The sequence below is a fragment of the Balaenoptera musculus genome, chromosome 12 (genome assembly GCF_009873245.2).
Source record: "Balaenoptera musculus isolate JJ_BM4_2016_0621 chromosome 12, mBalMus1.pri.v3, whole genome shotgun sequence".
Taxonomy (NCBI): domain Eukaryota; kingdom Metazoa; phylum Chordata; class Mammalia; order Artiodactyla; family Balaenopteridae; genus Balaenoptera; species Balaenoptera musculus.
Genome location: NC_045796.1, coordinates 14,397,326 through 14,415,601, shown reverse-complemented (window position 1 = coordinate 14,415,601; position 18,276 = coordinate 14,397,326). Strand labels below are relative to the sequence as shown.

Sequence of the window (18,276 nt, the reverse complement as noted above, 5' to 3'; positions counted from 1 at the left end):
TGATCCTGTAAACAGTGGAAAGCAACAGAACTCTCAGGCAGGAAAGAGAGACATTCACCTTCATATGAAGCTAACGGGAGATGGAGACAAGAGACGAGGTGAGCTGCTCCAATTTAGGAAAAGAAGGATGGATTAGAGTCAGGAGACACTTCTGAACTGGAATCAGCAAGACCAAAGCGGGGGTAAGAAAGAAGGAGGTGGGAAAACGAGGTTCCCAGTTTAGGGTATTCAGTGTGGGGTGACACAAAAGAACTGACACTGAGAATATAGGAGAGTGAAGGATTTGGGGTAGAAGATAATAAGTACTGTTTAGGACACAATAAGTTTTAGGTAGAATAGGCCATCCAATGAATATGCCCTGGATGAATAAAACAAAGGTTTCCAACATGTTATGTGTGAATACTAATATCAGCAAAAAAGAGGTTTAAGAACATACCTCCAGTACCTATCTATCTATCTATCTATCTATCTACCATCGATCTATCCATCTATCTATTAAATAATCTTTACATGTAGTACTGTACTAATATAAGCATTATGAAAAATATACAAAAGTAGATATATAAAAGGATGTGATAGAAAAGAAAGTACTTTTACTTCCGAATGACGAGCAGGCTGAAGGTATGAAAAGCTATTACAAGTTGCCAAATTTTAAATATATCATAAAACATGCGTCTATGAGGTTTTCCTGGAAGAGGACATTTTCACTCACTAACAAAATAGCCACAAACAAAAGTTTAGGTTAAGAAGCCATTAGAAATTATAGTAAACCCCTCAAATAGAGTTTGCCTATGTGGACAGCCCTAGGATTCAGGTGAGCACATTTCTGTACAGCTATGGCAACTCTGAAGCGCCTGTCAGAAAACAAATGGAATCTGAAATCCAGGTCCCACCTTGGCTTTCCCGAGAGCGGCTGTTTTCTCCCGCACTTCTGCACACGGCCTTTCGGATTCGTTTAGGCTGGCCTCCACGCTGTCCATCCAGCTGGAAAACTGTCGAACATCGTCCTGATAACTTGTCCACTTAGAAAGAGCTCCTTCAAGTTGACTGAAAGGTAATTGAAAGGACAGTAATCTACACGGAGAAGCCATGTACATCCAATCTGTCTGACCTCGATCACCGTGTTGGTTCTGTCTACTCCCCCAGCAGGAAGCCCATAGATCAGGACGGGGCAGGCTTGAGAGGGGTTGCTGTGGCTTATCAAATCCGAGTCTGGGTCCCTGGCAAGCACAGCCTTGAGAAGCAAGGGCCAGTGAAGTCCAGGCCAACGGGTAGAGAAGAGGCACTGGATATAAAACCTGGAGTCAGGTTTTTTTTTGTTTTTTTTTTTAGAACAGACATGATCAGTTTAATGAATTATAAAGCAAGTACCTGCATAAACACCACCCAGAACGCCTGGTGCCCCCATGCAGTCCACAGTGCTGGCTCCCCTTGGACCCCAACACCCACACACTGGGCATCACAGGCCCCAGGCATCTCCTGCTCCCCAGATTTACGAGGACTCGGAGACCAGGGAAGAGGGCAGCACACTGGCTTTGGAACCTCACATTTCCCATCAGTGTAACCCCAGGCTTGACTGCAACTCCTGTTCTGGTGAGTTGAAGGAACAGAAAACACACGCGTTTCCCCTTTCGGAGACGGGGGTTTTTGTACCAGACTCCCCCGGCCGAGTCTTGGCTGGGGGGGGAGGGGTGTCCCCAGCGAAAGTCCAGGAGAAATGTGCCTTCCCTACATCCCTGCTAAAAATAGCCTCAAGCAGCACTGCTGCCACCGAGCAGCAGGAAGCACGGAGAGATGCCCTGAGCGAGGCTTTCCGGAGCCAAGGCTCAGGGCAGAAAGAGAAGCAATATTTAGCTCCATCAAGTTGAGTAGGACATCCAGAGGAGAGAAAAAAAGTAATAAAAGAAGGAAGGAAGAACCGAACAAGAACAAGCATAGTCACTATCTTGCATGAGATCTAAAAATCAGAAAATCACAAATGATATAGGCTAACATTTCCTGAATTGGTCTAATTACTAAAACCTGATGATTTCTCTTACTGATAAATTAAGCACTTCCTTCTCTCAATACAGATGTTACATGTTTAACTCTGTTAATCATTTGTGTCTAATTTTACTAACATGCTTGAGCCCTTCTGTAGCAGACACTCTGCACTCCACCCTCCATCCAGACCCCTGCACTACGCTGCCAACCGGTCCTCCAAAGGCCAACTCCCTGCCCTCTTGGCCTGAGGGCATCCTTTGGTCCCTGGTGCCCTCTCAGCTTGAGGGCACTGTAGGCAAGAAATGCCAGGGATTGTCGTCCCCTGGAGGCAATCCTCGACTGCCTGCCTGACTCATGGCAGTTTGTTTACAAACGTTCCGGCTCCCCTGCTCTCCATGGGTAACTCCCAGACACGCTCTATCTACACTGGCTCCCAGCAACGCCTGCTGGGAGTAAGCTCCAGCTGCCCATGTTACTGGCTGCCCTCCCTTTCTCACGTGTTGTTCCCACCACCTACTGGTGTTTTCTGGGGCTACTTCCCAAGTAAACTGATTGGTTTTCACTAATATAGCTTCACACGATTAAACATGTATTTATCTTTTGACTTTTTAAGCAGTGAACATCAACACAAAGAAACATGTAGTTATATGAAAACACAGACATAGTATTGCAGGTCAACCTAAATGAAAGATCGCACCTGCCAGTTTCTTTTGTTCCAAGAAGAAAAAAGAGAAGGAAGGAAGGAGGGAGGGAAGCAGGAAGGAAGAAAGGGAGGAAAAAATAACGGAGCAGGGCAAGAGAGAGAAAGAGATTGGGACCGAGGGGCGGGGGGAGAGAGAGAGAGAGAGAGAGAGAGAGAGAGAGAGAGAGAGAGAGAGAGAGAGAAAGGGAGAACCCCGGGACAGTCTGTTACTGAGCTATCCTGTAGATCTTTTAGCAATGACTTCACAGCAGCCCTTCAGCTTCACTAACCTTTTACAATGAATCGCTGCAGACAAAAGGGACGCCCACATATCCTTCACACTCTGCAGCTGCTGCTGAATGGCAGGAATGCCTTCCGCAGAGGTATTCTGAAGGACAGATTCCCCTCTGGTCACTATCATTTTCATCTGGATCTCTTTTTCCTGTTTCACTGATAATAGAGCCTGTAAAAGCACATACGGAAATCCTTTGTCATTTGCTTATTTAACATTTCTAGCTTTAAATATTTCAGAGTCCCGGTGGATAGCAGACAATCTACGGTTGGGTTGAGCCCCGGTTCTCTCAGGCTCATCAGGTGGAGGATGGGAGAGTCACTTGCTGTTGGTGCCAGTAACCACTCACCAGCCTGAGTGGCCTTGGCCTTTCAGGTCATTATTATTCTCTGAATAATCCCTAATTTCCACCGAAGTTTAATTTTACTGTTTTTTAATAAGAGAAAAATAGATGACAATAGGATTCCTGAATTCTCAAAGGTCACTGGATGAAGAGCTCTATAAAGGTTAAGGTCTCTCATACAACAAACTGAAAGAAATAGCTTAATTCATATTATATATTAATTTATATATTTCAAGTTCTTCACAAGCACTATTCTTTTGCTATATAAGAAGGATCTTTGAATTCAAAGTTATAAAACTGGTGTTTATCACCTAAAAGGTAAAGTTGCATCTCTCTCTCTTATCTGGACCTTGCCAACCTCTACAGATTCAGTTTCAGCCAGTCATGGCCATCAGCTTTTGCTGCAGCAGGAAAGAACTGCTAGTAACGTCTCACACACCATGCTGTTGGCTTTCTTCAGCTTTTGCTCTTCTGGTCCCACTCTGAAATCTCCGCTGAGGTATCAGGCTTTCTGAGAAACCTGCCTCAACTCTCAACCCAATGCCCCTTGCCCAGCTCCGCTCCTCGGTGTGTCCACAGCACTGTAATTATTATTACTGTCTTCTGTGTTTCCGCCTCCAGCCTCAGACAATGAAATCCTTGAGGACAATGACCATATTTTATTCATTTTTGAATCTTTGGTATCAAGACAGAGTGCCAGTCTCCCAGAAGACACCCAGTGTATAAATGACAGGTGAATGAACGCAGAATGATTGCTTTATCACAAACGTAAACTAACACAAAACTAATATCTTGTGATGGGAGAAGAATGGACTAACTGATACAGGCAGGCAAGTGAGTTGAACAAGATGGGAAAGGTTTTGCCCGATAAAATGTTTCAACCAAATATTTCTCAGAATAAATGTGCCTGTGATGTAATTTGAAACTAGCCTCTTAACTGGCTATATCAAGCAAGTAACCATTTGGGGGTTGTTATTTTTTATTAAAAAAAATTTTTTTTTCATTTTTATTTTTTTGGCCACGCCGTGCGGCTTGCGGGACCTTATTCCCCCAACCAGGGATTGAACCCACGCCCTTGGCAGTGAAAGCACAGAGTCCTAACCACTGAACTGCCAGGAAATTTCCTTATTTTATTTTAATTGTTGTGAAGTATTTATGACTGAGTATATCTGAGCTCAATCGATTCAGGAGTGCTTAGGCAAAGCCTCCCTATGCAAACAGGATCATATCCACGGAGCATTCTTGGATTTCTCGTGGACAGAGTGTGACATTATCATACCAGACAGACGGAGACTCGAGAACTTTTGAGAAAAACAAATTCTGTAAATTAGAGACATTTCTCGTAAAAGGCACACCTCAAGCTTGAGCATCCTGCTGTCCAGCACGCTCTTGTCAGAGGTCGGGTGGCAGTAAGAATCCAGCATGTGGACCGCATCTGTCATCCAGTCTTGCAGGTCTTTAATCCCGAGGGAGAACTGATTGTGTTCTGCAACAATTCTGTCCAGTCTTGACACTTTCTCCTGGAAATGACAGAAATCGTTTTCCAGCTGTCCCTTCCACAGAGACTTCACACCCTGAAGCTACTCAGACTGTAAAAGCTAACCCTTTGTTCCAAACAGCTGCGATCAGCCATAGGTCCATATGCTCAGATACGATGCAAAGCTGTGTGAATCTATGAGATGTGGAGTAGCTTTCTAAAGAGTAAAACTATGAGAAGAATTGGGTCAAGAAGCAGAAAGATTACAATGACAATTTAGTGCCCCTCAGCTTACTCGCTACACTTCTTTACGACGATTGGGATATTTTTCAGAAATTTCATTAATGTCTTCCTCACACCTTGTCTGGGAAGCCCACTGAAGTAGTTTCTGCTCTCACATGATCACATTTGGCTCTACTGATACCACATACCCACATGACCTACATTGTAGCCAGTTCTAAAAAAAACAATTATCTGAGATTCTGTAATATCCCTAAATTGGGACCGTAAATGTGGTTTTATTTATTAATTAAAGCTTATATCCAACAGTGAAGATTTTATGAATATAATTGTCAGTTCTTAAAGCATTTGAGTATCTACTGATTTTTTGGTATCTAAATAAATACAAAGGAATAGAAAGATGGCCTTAATTTATTCTAATTTCAGATATGTGCCAGATTTTCTAAAGACAAAAAAAGTAAAAAACATTGGTGTAAACAGACTCTATTACTCCAGCACCTATACTATTTGGCTGTCTCAATGATGTTTTATTGGGGATGCAAACAGCAGGCCAGGAGTAAGCCCACACTAAAACAGGCAAAGCCAAGTTACAGCAGGTTCCCTACATTCTCAGATCTGAAATACAAAAGGGAAATATAGGGAACAAATGTTACAAGGCCATAAAGCTCAAGGTAGGCCAGCCCTACAAAGTTCAAGATGGGTCTGCTGAAGGCTCTAAGTGAGGTCACTGTGGGATCCCATTTACTTTTTTCTAAGCTGTTAGAAAAGCGCTTTAATCAGTTATAGGAATCATTGCCAATTTTGAGCTCTGCTCTAGAATCTGAACTGAAACTCTCAATCAACACATATTTGACTACTATGTAATGAATATAAAGAATTGAGACAAACAGAAAAAAATGATCCCCCACTCACTCTATTTAGTCCACTAAATAAATTTAAACTGCTTTGAATTCCTCTTTTTCTAAATTTAATCTGCGTATCTTTAGACACAATACTCTGAATTCTGCCTTATGTTTATGCTTTGAGTCTTCAAAATAAAAGCTCTGGGGAACATACCACTTCAGGATTAAAGGGAATATTTTGTGCAGTCATAGAGATGGGAAGTCTCTTCGATGTCTGAAACCTCCTTTGCTCTTTTCAGACAAGCATGTGGAGATGATGCAGCACAAATGTTTGGCTGGGCTTGCAAGGCTAGGGAGAGCACTTACACGCCTCAGCCCTGCCCCGGGGCCCCGGGCTCCCGGGCCCCAGCTCTGCGACCTGGGGCCCACACTCACACACAGCACATGGCAGGCGTTACCTTTGTTAAATTGCTTAGAGCTAGATACAGAGAAGACAGCTGTGACACTCGGTGCATAAAGCTCCTGCTGGCCGCTTGGCCCTCCCACAGCTGCTGAGCTTTCTCTTTCAGCCTGTGGAGCTGAGGCTCGTAGCAGTTTATTTCCTCAAGGACAGACTGAAAAGCACAAGCAAGTCACTATTAAGAGGCTGGGGAAGAGCACATCGCAGACAAAGCTTCGGCCCCAAGACCGAGGAAACAAACACGGGCGAGTCATAGGTGTGCCCCAAAGGCGCGTTATTATTTCCAAGCTACACACAGTGTGGACTACAGGACCGGACAAATCACACCTCAAAGGAAAGTTGGAAAACAGGACCTCTGAAATCGGGGACGGGTGCGCTCTATCTCAGGACAGCAAAATCTAACTCCAGGGTGCTCACATGCCTCTGATCTGAATGTGTGGTAGATGGGGGATGGCCAGACGGGCTGAGGGGCTGATCACCTGCAGCTTTTGCTGTTCCCGCCTCTTGGCCGGCAGATCATACAGGCGATTGCTGCTTTCATGCACCATCTTCTCGGTTTTACTCAGCCAGTCCTGTACAGGCTCAGCACTTACTTCAAAGTCCTTCATTTGGATCTTTAGATTCTATGAGGTTTTAGATAGTGTTAGGGACCAAAAAAACAAGAAAAACAAAATGTTAATAGCAAGTCCAGAGTCTTCACTTGGCATTCAAAGCCCACCCCAACCAGACCTCCTCACCCATCTCCCCTTCTTTTCCTGTTCCCAATGTCTGGAACTTTCTATCCTTCACCTTGGTACCCGGATAATTTGTGAACAACCCTTCAGAGGTTTTTAAGTTCTACTTTTTAATAAATGAATGTTTCCCTCATGATCCAGCCCACCTCAGAGCTCATACACGCCCCCTTCTCAGCCTCTGTCACATTTGTTGTTTACGCCAGTCACTGCATACTTTATCATGGACTGCGCTGGATTGTGAGTTTTCATCTCATGCCAGCAAGCCTGTCTACGAGTAGATTACAAACTCCATGAGGGGAGGGCTGTGTCTGACACTTCCTGGGACACATCATGGTACCTTGCAGGAATATAAGTAAGTCCTCACAAACATTTTGTTGATTTTGATTAATGGTGAAACAAGAAATAGCATATGGTTGATATGCTTATTATGTTTTTAATAAACAATTTGCTTATTCTGATTTATAAAGATACAAGAAACAAGAAATAGTATTCTGTGTTTACTGCATAAGAATGTTGTCACCACTTTCATTGATAATTTGTAGCTGTCATATGTATTTGATAGTTTTATATGGTGCCATTTCGCCTTAGCCAAGGTGTTTATATCTACATTCTATTATTTATAAAAATGCCAGTCTGAAGTGAATTTGAAATTGATGTTACCACGTGAACCCACTAAAGGATTTTAAATTTAAATTTAAATCAGAGCTTTGCGTAGAATTGTCAAAGAGCAAATCCACAAAGGTTAGCTTAAAAATCTATGTGGCAAGGACTGCAGGAGGCTGGGAGAATGGCTCAAGGTTCCATATGTATCCGATCCGGTGTCTACAATGTGGGGACAGTCATGCTGCCATAGTCACCTCTTAGGGAGATGGTAGCTGGGAATGCTTTGGAAAATTAAAAGTGCTTCACAAATGTAAGATACCAGGATAACTCCTGGAGTATTCTACTAAAATTTAAGCTTCACGAGGGCAGGAGTTCTATTCTGTTTTATTCTTTGCTGTATCTCCAGAGCTTAAAATAGTCCTTGGCAAATGGAAGACGTTCAACAAATATTTGTTGAATAATTAAATACATTTATAAATTCAAGGTGTTCCCATTTTCCTGCCACTGGAGTCTCATGGGGCCACTACAGGAGAAACTGGGGACCATGATCAGGAATTAGTGCTGCAAAGACACGGGACTGAGGAGCGGAGCAGTAGGGGCTCAGAGATCTACTGTAAAAAGTTTGGGTTCCTCATCCAAGGAGTGAAGTCAGAGGGCCTGAGCAAGGGGCCTGGGGCACAGGAATAAGGACAGCTTGATACTAAGTCAAACAATTCCTAATGTTCCTCAGATGTTTCCTGTCCTTGGGGGTGTACAGGCCTCCCACCAAATGTTCACTCTGCATAATTTTCCTGTTATTTCTCCAATGGCTTCAGTGACCACCTACAAAGCCTTAAAGCCTTCCATTTACAGAACTGTATTCATACAACACTTCAAGTCAGAGTGCCTGGGTCTACACCTTGTCTTCAACACTTACTAGCTGTTAGAACTTGGTAGATGATTTAAGCACCTTTTGCCTTAATTTCTTCATCCATAAAATAGAAATAAGAGAGTTTCTACCTCAGAGAATGGTTATGAGGATTAAACACATTAATATACGTTAAGTGCCTTCAACAGTGACTGGTAAATATTCACTCTCACTGTTTTGGCAGCTCTACCCTCTCTCTTGAACTTTGCACTCACCTTCACGGCTACTTTCCTGGCCATTACCTGCTGAGTATATTGCAGGCCCATAAAATTGAACATATATTACATTGAATTAATTTTTCTATCCCTTCCCAAACTACTTTTTCTGTCATATTCATGTCTCAGTTAATGGCATCACCATTCATGCCATCTTCTGAACTAGAAACCAAAGACTTAAACTTAACTTCTCCTTCTCTGGGCCCCTCATTGAATTCTTTACCAAATCCTGTTATGTTTTCTTTTAGAGATAAAGCTCCACTCCTTATCATTTCTTTAATTCAGGCTCTGGTCTCTCTCATCTGGATCATTATGAAAAGCTTTCCCTGGTCTTCCAGCTACTTATTATTCGCCATTCTGGTCTACACTGGAGCCAGAGAGTTGACATGTTTATCTCCAGCTTAAAGATCAGTAGGTTCCTCACTCAGCCTTTCTCAACCCTCGAATTAAGCCCTAGTATCCTAAAGTATCCATTGTATGTAATGAATTAATCTCTCTTCTATGTACCTAGAATGGTATGGGTTATGTTCCATCCTTGTGAAGATTGAGAAAATAAATGCTGTTCTGGGGGTCAGATAAGGAATTCTGGCCAAGAGTCAAGGTCAAATTGCTTCGTATACAAGACATTCCACTATCTGGTCCTAATCGTCATCTCCGGTCTTATCTTTGTTGCTTTTCCCACAGAATCTTACGTGAATGTCAAACCCCTCAAAGTCCCCCATTCATAGTTGACACTCATGACACCCTGGCCCTGCACATTCAATTCCTTCTACCTGAAATGCACGTCGGCTTCGGCAAATTCAAAGCATGTTTAGCCTTCAAGGTTCAGTTAGAATGTCGCCTTTCTGGATACCTTCCTTGACTTCTCCAAAAAGAGTTAGTTGCATCCTTCTTTGAGTGATTACCATATCCTGAGCATACCTATATTATACTGCAACCACCTCTTTATATACTGTTTCCCTCTTCAGAAAATGAATTCCCTGAGGAATGAGAAAAGACTAACCCTTTTGTATTCCTAACATAGTGCCTGGCACACAATAGGTGTTAATATGTGTGTACTCCTAATAGAAAGGAAGGAAACATGGAGAGAAGACAGGAAGGAAGGAAGGAAGGAAGGAAGGAAGGAAGGAAGGGGAAGGAGGGAAGGAAGAAAAATAAGAAAAGTAGGAAGGCAGGCGATTTCTGACTTACCCATCTACTCCGGGACATCTCTTGAACTAGTAACCTCACTATCTGTGTTGGATGTACAGTACTACCCTCAACAGCAGCTGCTTCACAGCTCAGGCCCCACTGCACTAATGAGCCCTGCAGGGTTAAGAGTAAATTTCTAGGCACTGCACAGTGGTTATGACTCTCTATTAAATGGAGGATACCTACCATGAAAGAATAGTCACCACTACAAAGCAGAATTACAATGATCTCTGGTTAGGGAAGAATTGAAGAAACATGCATTTTCTCTTTCCACATATTAATTCTCTTTTATTATTATTTTCATCCTGCAATAATTATGGCCATAATTAAATTAAGGCTCTATTCTGCTAGGAAGTGTTGTTTTAAAAGGGAAAAGAATACTCTCCGTGCCTCACAATTTTACTCTAAGAGAAGAGCTGGCACACAAAACAGATGATCACAAGAAAAATATAATTGCACTCTGGCAGAAATTATGTTATGATTATAATAAATTCAATTTATGTTGTCTCTGGATAAAATAAAATAACCATTGTCTCTTTGCATACTGAGCTCCAAAAACCTACTACCTGATATGTGCATTAGTTATACCATCTCAGCCATAGCATTGCCTTACGTGGATACTTCTGTTCAGTTCTCCTAGGACAACTTCTTAAATTGAGGGATTTCAAATGAAAAATTAAGTGATATTGCCTAAAAGTAAAACCAGTTGTTCCTGGTGGGATGGTGCATGGGCAAGCCTGTGATAACTGCCCCTACCGTGCAAGAAGCTATCCAATTCCTCAGTGAGGTTCACACTTCAACACTGAGCTGTTTCTTAGAGTCATCTAGTCATCTATGAATATTCAGAGAGGGATGACCAAAATCATTAACAAGGGTATTTGGAGGTACTGAATACAATACACTGTATTGTAACTACAATGACAACAACAACAATTAACAGCACAGAACATATCCACGTGGCTGGCTATAGTATACCTCTAGGGCAGATTCCTTTTGGTGGAGATTTGAATGAAAATTTTTCCAATCTTCTTTTGCGGTTGCAGTTTTAGCCTGGATGCCAGTAGCTTTCTCTTTGGTCAGTAGAGTACTCAAAAGTTCTCCTTTAGAAAGCATCACGTTTAGCCTGTGCTGTCCGTTTTCACTTTCTGACAAAAATTCCTATAAAGAAAAAGGTAAGAGATTAGGCATAATAAAATGCTTTATCCATTGAATTTACTACTTATTTCTCAATATAATCAAAGAAAAGAAATAAACAATTTTTATTGTATATATTAAATGACTAAGGTTCTCTTACTCTATTTGTACAATAATATTCATGTATTATTGTATTATGTATGTATCATATCTAATAATAATCTTCTATAACTGATATGGTCATTGTGAAAAGTACTGAGAAAATCTGCCTAGAGTGCTCAGGCATGATGCTTGTCACATACAGAGAGCTTTTATTATTTCCTAAATCCCTATTAATATATAAAAATAGCATGCATCTAGATCAATGGACTAGTTTCTTTTCACATACACATCAATTGTCTCAAGCAGGGATTTACCTGAAATCTGAGTTTCTTAAGCCAAACTTTAATATGCTTATAAAGATCTAGAGGCACATTTTTAAACCATTTAAGCACCATTATTGGATAGGTTTTTTTTTGGCTGCAAGGCTTGTGGGATCTTAGCTCCCCGACCAGGGATTGAACCCGTGCCCCCTCCAGTGGAAGCGCGGAGTCCTAACCACTGGACGGCCAGGGAATTCCCATCACCATTATTAGAATTAATTGATCACACCCTTACCTGTATTTTCTGAAGACTTGCTGAAACTTCACTAATATTTTGAGGTATATCAAAACATTTAGCTGTAGTGATCTTTGCATGAACCAACCACTGCTGGAAATCCTTGAAGGCTCTTCGAAATCTCTGCCGTAAAATCTGTTCTTTATTCTGACAGCCCTTGGATGCTTGCAAACAAAGACTAAAACCATGATTTGAAACATTTAATGGGAGGGAAAAAAAATGATAAAGTAGATTAAAATAATGTTCAACAGAGTCAACAGTCCTGAGTATGCCCTCACACCATTTGGTAATGTATTTAAGATTAATTAATTTATATTATTACTGAACTCACAACTTAAAATAAACAAACCTCTGGCTTCTTATTTGTGTGAAAATATTTTGAATACCAGTAAGGTTCACGCTCACCAATTATATTCTTTAATCAAGCCAGAGACTTTTCTGCTGTATGTACTCAGGTCTCTGGAAAAACGACAAAGTTCATTCAGCTGAGACTTGAGATCCTCTGTCTGAGGCTCTGCTTTTTGTAGAGCATCCAGTATCTCCTATTAGGAAATAACAAGACAGAGGAACAAGCATTTAAACTGGGTAATTTCCACATCCTCATACTATACATGCATAAGTCACATAATAAATTATTAGTCAGGGAAAAACCAACACAGTAGATTCAGTAAAGAAATGAGACCTATTTTCAGGACTCCCCAAGGCATATAATAGCACTTGGTTAATCTGCATCCTTTTCAAGGCATGGATAGTCAATCGAGCATCCAATGTTACCGGGTAGTCAAATGATCAAGTGGTCAAGTAACTTAAAGTGGGACAAGAAAAAGAAAAGCAAAAATAGCCTAAATTGTTTAAAAAAAAAAAAAAAAAAACAGTCTGCCTAGGCCATTGGAAGATGTGTATGAATATTGTTGGTGTGAGGTGAAGGTGAAGAGAAATCACTTCAAAGCAAAGCAATACTTATTTGGGATCAAAAAATACATAAGGCAACTGGTTTTACATAGTTTGTATGGTTAACTTTCATAATAAGAATTTCTTACATTTCAGATGTCTAATTTAACTAGTAATTTATTCATTTAATAGTTTCATTCATACAGTCATCAAGTATTTGCTAAATGTCTGGCATGTGCCAGTAATTTTGCTGGATTCTGGCACTCCCAAAATGGTATAATTTTTGTACTTGAAGAGCTCACAGTTTAACACATGAGAGAGAGAGAGACGAGAATAATCACAGTACTGTGAATACTTAATCCAAAATAAAGTGTCGGGATTTGACGAGTGCACCTCTGAAATCAAGGCCATGGTCTACTGAGTTACACAAGGTGCTTTGCAATCAGAGCTTTCTTCTTATAGCACTGTCACAAGAAGCAAATGAGATCACCAGTGTCAAATACTTAGCACAATTCCTGGCACACCAGGTGCCTAATTAGTAAAGACAGCAGGTTATTTAAGTGGGACTATGTGGATAATAGTATCGCCAAGGTAAAAAAAAAAAAAGAAAATTATTAAGGAGGAGGGGCAAGAAGTTGAGTTAACTACTCAGATAGCTGTTGCTGTTACTAGTATTATTCTCAGAGATATTTATCAAGACCTGGCCTAGATTTGTAGGAAAACCATGCCTCTCAACAAAGTAGGTCTCTGTTGTGTCCCTCATCCTAGAAAATGGCACCACTGTTCTCCCACTGATCTGAATCAGAAAACTAAGCATCATCTTGGCCTTGCCCATTTCCCTTCTCACTCCACACAAGAGAAATGAGGGCTGGTCTATTCTATGTCTTAACTCTTTTAATCAGTTCAGTTATCTCTGTTCTTCTGCTTCTCAACTCTCATAGACCCCATTTACTCTCTAGAATGGCACAGTGTTCTCTTAATGTGAATCCTGTTCTCTAGTTGTCTCTTCTGTGTTTTCTCATTCCTCAGTAATTTTGGATCTTGACGCTGTTCCTCCACCTCACCCATCTGGTCAATATGTAATCACACCTCAAGGCTCAGCTCAAATCACGGCTCCCCTAAGGATTCTCTGTCCTCTGTCCTGCCTCTTAGGGGCTTATTTCGAGGACGCACAGCACCTTGTTGACACTCATCGCAATCCACAGTCCCCAGTGGTCTTGAGTTTGTTGGCCTTTCCACCTACACTGTGATTCTGAGAGGAGGGATGCTGTTCTTGGTTTTAAAATTCATTATTTAGCTTAGTGGCTGGGCCACAGAGGAGTTTAAAATATTTTTATTTATAAAATTCACAAATAATAACTAGAAAGTTTCTCTCCAAAACTCCAAACACTAAAATACTAACTACTGTTTTACACCACATTGAACCATTTATTTAAGGAAGAACATTATAACAACTAAAGAAATCTACCATATACCAAAAAGTAAAAAGAACCAGAGATTCAAAGTGGTCATTTATCAATGAGATGATATGAAAAGTGAAAAGCTTTTGACCAAATCTTTATACTAAAATTTTTTTCTAAACTTCATCATAGATTAAAGCATTGTAGCACAGTCTTTCAGTTTATAAGTATCAGCTCATATACTTCTGTTTCAGTTAAGTCCTAGAATGCATTTTTTTTCCTTAAGGTTATACAGGTTAATAAAATTGCTAAATTTCTAACACTAATAACCTAGTGGATATTAAAAAATATGAGTTTTGCAAACAGAGTGAACAAGATATTTTGCAACATGATTTAATATAGTTTATAGATGATGGTCCATTTTTATTTTTTAAAGGATTTCTTGAGTCTCATCACCTAATTGCAGAAGAGAAAGTAAACACTTGTGAAGGTTTGTGACTATTATTATTATTTTCAACAATGACAAGCCCTCCCTTACAGCAAAACAATGCCAAAGAACCCTGGCAAATCCATTATTTTGTAAAACTTTTCCTATGTATTCATAGTAATGGAAGTATTATCTCTACTTTTTTAAATTAAAACGTTTTCCTAGCTTTATTGAAATATAATTGACATACAACGTTGTAGATAAATTTAAGGTGTATAATGTGTTGACGTGATACATGTATTTATTGCAAAATGATTGCCACCAGAGCATTAGCTCACACTTCCATCCCATCACATAATTACCATTTCTTTTTTTGTGGTAAGAACATTTATTATCTCCGTTTTTATTTTTTATTTTTCATTTATTTTTTCTCCCCATTTTATTGAGATATAATTGACACACAGCACTGTATAAGATGTACAGCATAATGTTATGTCCAAAATAGCATTATTAGAAAGAAAAGAAAATCTGAATATTGGGAGGCAATGTAGTACTGTTATCAAAAGTATGAACTTTAGGGCTTCCCTGGTGGCGCAGCGGTTGAGAATCTGCCTGCCAATGCAGGGTACATGGGTTCGAGCCCTGGTCTGGGAAGATCCCACATGCCACGGAGCAACTAGGCCCGTGAGCCACAACTACTGAGCCTGCGCGTCTGGAGCCTGTGCTCCGCAACAAGAGAGGCCGCGATAGTGAGAGGCCCACGCACCGCGATGAAGAGTGGCCCCCGCTCGCCACAACTAGAGAAAGCCCTCGCACAGAAACGAAGACCCAACACAGCCAAAAATAAATAAATAAATAAATATTTAAAAAAAAAAAAAAAAAAAAAAGTATGAACTTTGGAGCCAAATCTGGAAGTAGATTTAAGCAGAGGACTGTCAGCTTTGAATTACTAGTACAATTAAAATTCCATATTCACTTTTGCATTATCCTGTGCATTTTTTATAGGCTTCACCTATTATTTTCACTAATAGTATCAATGAAAACATGGTAGAATAGTAACGTAACCTAAACACAACCAAATCTTTCTTTTTTAAAAATTTCATTCATACTAGTGGAAGAGAAAGGAAGGGAAGCAAAAAAGAACTAAAAACATTATAACTGATTTTTTTGATATCAGAGTGAATAATACTGACCACATGGGACAATTACCAACTTCCTTGTCCCTGTTTTACAGAACTGCTTTCTGTGCTTTATTCTAGGGCTTAAGCCTAAAGGATAGGAAAGCCATCAGGAAAAAACAAACAAGGAAACAAACAAAAAACCTAGAAACATTATAAATAAAATAGTATGAAGAGATGATTATAAAGTTTTATTTTGTGGTGTGCTATATTTCAAATACTTGATTTAAAACAAGACAATGTTGGAAATACTACATGACTTACTACAATACTGGCTGAAGCTATTTTGAAAAGATTATAACATAAATAGAAACAGAGAAGTTTATACTAAACTTCCTTTTAAGGACATCCACGATTCAGAGCACTATAAAACTGCAGATATCGAAAGGCTTTCCGTGATACTATTTAACAGTAAAAGAAAGAAGACTTCAGGCTTCTGCCCATTCTTCACTCTTCCTTTTATGCGTCCCTTCCTCACATTCTGAAAGAGCAGCTATTAGTTTAAAAAAAAAAAGTCCACAAGGCAACTGCTGAGCCTCACTAGGAGTTCTGTTAACGGGTTAATTCAAGCACAGCTGCCAAATCCACACACAGGACAGCTAACCAGGGTGAAAACTATTAGTTGTGCTTTAGGAGACTACCAAACGTTTCTTCCAAAGCTATACATTCAATCATTTAATTGTTAGAGATAATTCCCCGGCAGGAAAACAGCTATGACTCTCCGTCTATTTATGCCTGTACCCATAGGCCATTTTTTCAGACTGAACACAATATTACAAACTCTTACACCATAAGAATGAAAGTAAAATATTTCCACTTACAACAAATGCTTCTTAGGGTAACTACAAACTCCCTCTCCCTTATGTCTGTATTTTTACAATGGTTTGATTTATGAGAAAAGGAAACAGATCAGCTTTACAAATTTAATTAGGTAAACACTTATTTTTCCAAGTCTGAATGTTGCATGTTCTTAGTTAGCACGGATTTTTTAGCAACAAGGAGCGGCAAACAAAAACTTGAGCAGAGCCACAGGCAGAAAACAGGAAGCCAACTTACCCGGCCCTTCTGCCAGCATTCCACTAGCTCCTGATCTGTGTTCTTGCCTTCCAGGAGGGTTAACTGCTGAGCCCAGCTTGTCAGGAGGGCACCGAACTGTCCCAGGGCGTGCTCCAGCTGAGCCACTTGGCCTGAGAACTCCTGCTCCGAAAGGGCCATCTGGCTAACCAGGTTCTCCAAGCCGGTCTGAGTTTGGAAAACGCTGTCTTCCCACTGCTTCCAGTCTGCACGCAGGGCCTGCATCTCCGTGTCCAAGAGCTCACAGCCACTGGCAGTTGTGTTCTGTTTCACTGCAGGGGCCAGGGACTCGACTCTGCTTAGGCGACTCGCACCAATCTCTCTGGAATCCAACAGCTCCTGTAATGCAATATCACCATGGCAACCGAGGAGGCTCTGAGTCACTTGGGCTGCAAGTTTCCAAATGTGTACAGAGGGGGACCCTGTCCTGCTAGGAAGTTTTAGCAAGTGTGCTACAAGGAACCGGAATCAATTCATCCCCCTTCTCCTAAGTCATAATTGCAGAGAATTATCACTGTGAGTGCCAAGGTTTGCGGCCAAATGAGTTGAGGAACCCACAACATCCTGAGACAGACTAAAGGGGGACCCTGAGATCAGGCGTTGTTTGAATACGTGAAACTATTTTGTTAGTGATTTAAATATTTGCCTGCGGTGTATTGCTCCTGCAAGTGGGTGAATCCTATTTTTCCCTAAGTTGAGGTCAAGACAAGCGAACAAGGATTGCAAAGAACCGTGCTCTGCTCGTGTCTCTACCCCATTTCCATTTGCTTCCCCGAGATGGTGGCTTAAAGCACACTTCCGTTCCACTAGGAATCAAGCTAACCCATCACGATAAAAGAATAAGCCCTACTCAATTTCAAATACTTCAGTACGTTAACATTTTTATAGTAACTAAAATAAATAATTCACAGACATACTGAATCGAAAGTTCAAAGTAACCTTTAGACAGCATTCATTTATTACCATTATTTTTACTTTTAAAAACCTCACTAGAGATTTAACAGTTTAACTGTAACTTTTAGGCTTAAAGCACACAAATACTCTAAAAGATAACAGGATAAAATTAAAATATGAGTTGTTGATTAGGTAAAATAGTGGCATTTCTTTCTGAGAATAGATTCTTTTACAGAATCTATGTGGATGTTTATATATTTACATATTTATTGCTAAAGCCAGGATTTTGTTAGTATTAATACAAAATTATGACTTTGCTCCTGGATTAAATAGAAGGAAAAGATGATTATTAGGGAAAAAAAAACTTCCAGAAGAAAATCAATTACAAATTAACAAGTATAGGAAAAATAAGGGTATTAAGTATGAAGCATGTTTAACAAATTATGTTAAACACAACTATATCTTAGCTAATCTATATAATGTAGTTCACATTTCATTAGACTAGCTTGAAATAAATATATCTTCTCACAAGTATATATGAGAGCTACATTTTAGTATAGATCATTTGAAAGTATTTATATAGTAGTCCAAAGTACAATCTCATGAAATCCTTATACACATTTAGCATTTATATACACATTCATCACCCTTT

General features: G+C 40.2%; 1 protein-coding gene across 12 annotated transcripts in view; it reads right to left on the bottom strand.

Annotated features, from left to right (window-relative positions):
* The window catches only part of SYNE1 (spectrin repeat containing nuclear envelope protein 1), a 454,100-nt gene that overhangs the window by 219,385 nt on the left and 216,439 nt on the right, over positions 1-18,276 (bottom strand). For all 12 annotated transcript variants that reach the window (XM_036871084.1, XM_036871085.1, XM_036871083.1 and 9 more), the window contains 9 exons: positions 16,713-17,069; positions 12,166-12,302; positions 11,761-11,938; positions 10,945-11,127; positions 6,799-6,942; positions 6,318-6,473; positions 4,656-4,820; positions 2,956-3,128; positions 894-1,047 (listed from right to left, as the gene is read on the bottom strand). In XM_036871084.1, the coding sequence (XP_036726979.1) occupies positions 894-1,047; positions 2,956-3,128; positions 4,656-4,820; positions 6,318-6,473; positions 6,799-6,942; positions 10,945-11,127; positions 11,761-11,938; positions 12,166-12,302; positions 16,713-17,069 (1,647 nt within the window). The remainder of the gene's footprint in view (positions 1-893; positions 1,048-2,955; positions 3,129-4,655; positions 4,821-6,317; positions 6,474-6,798; positions 6,943-10,944; positions 11,128-11,760; positions 11,939-12,165; positions 12,303-16,712; positions 17,070-18,276) is intronic.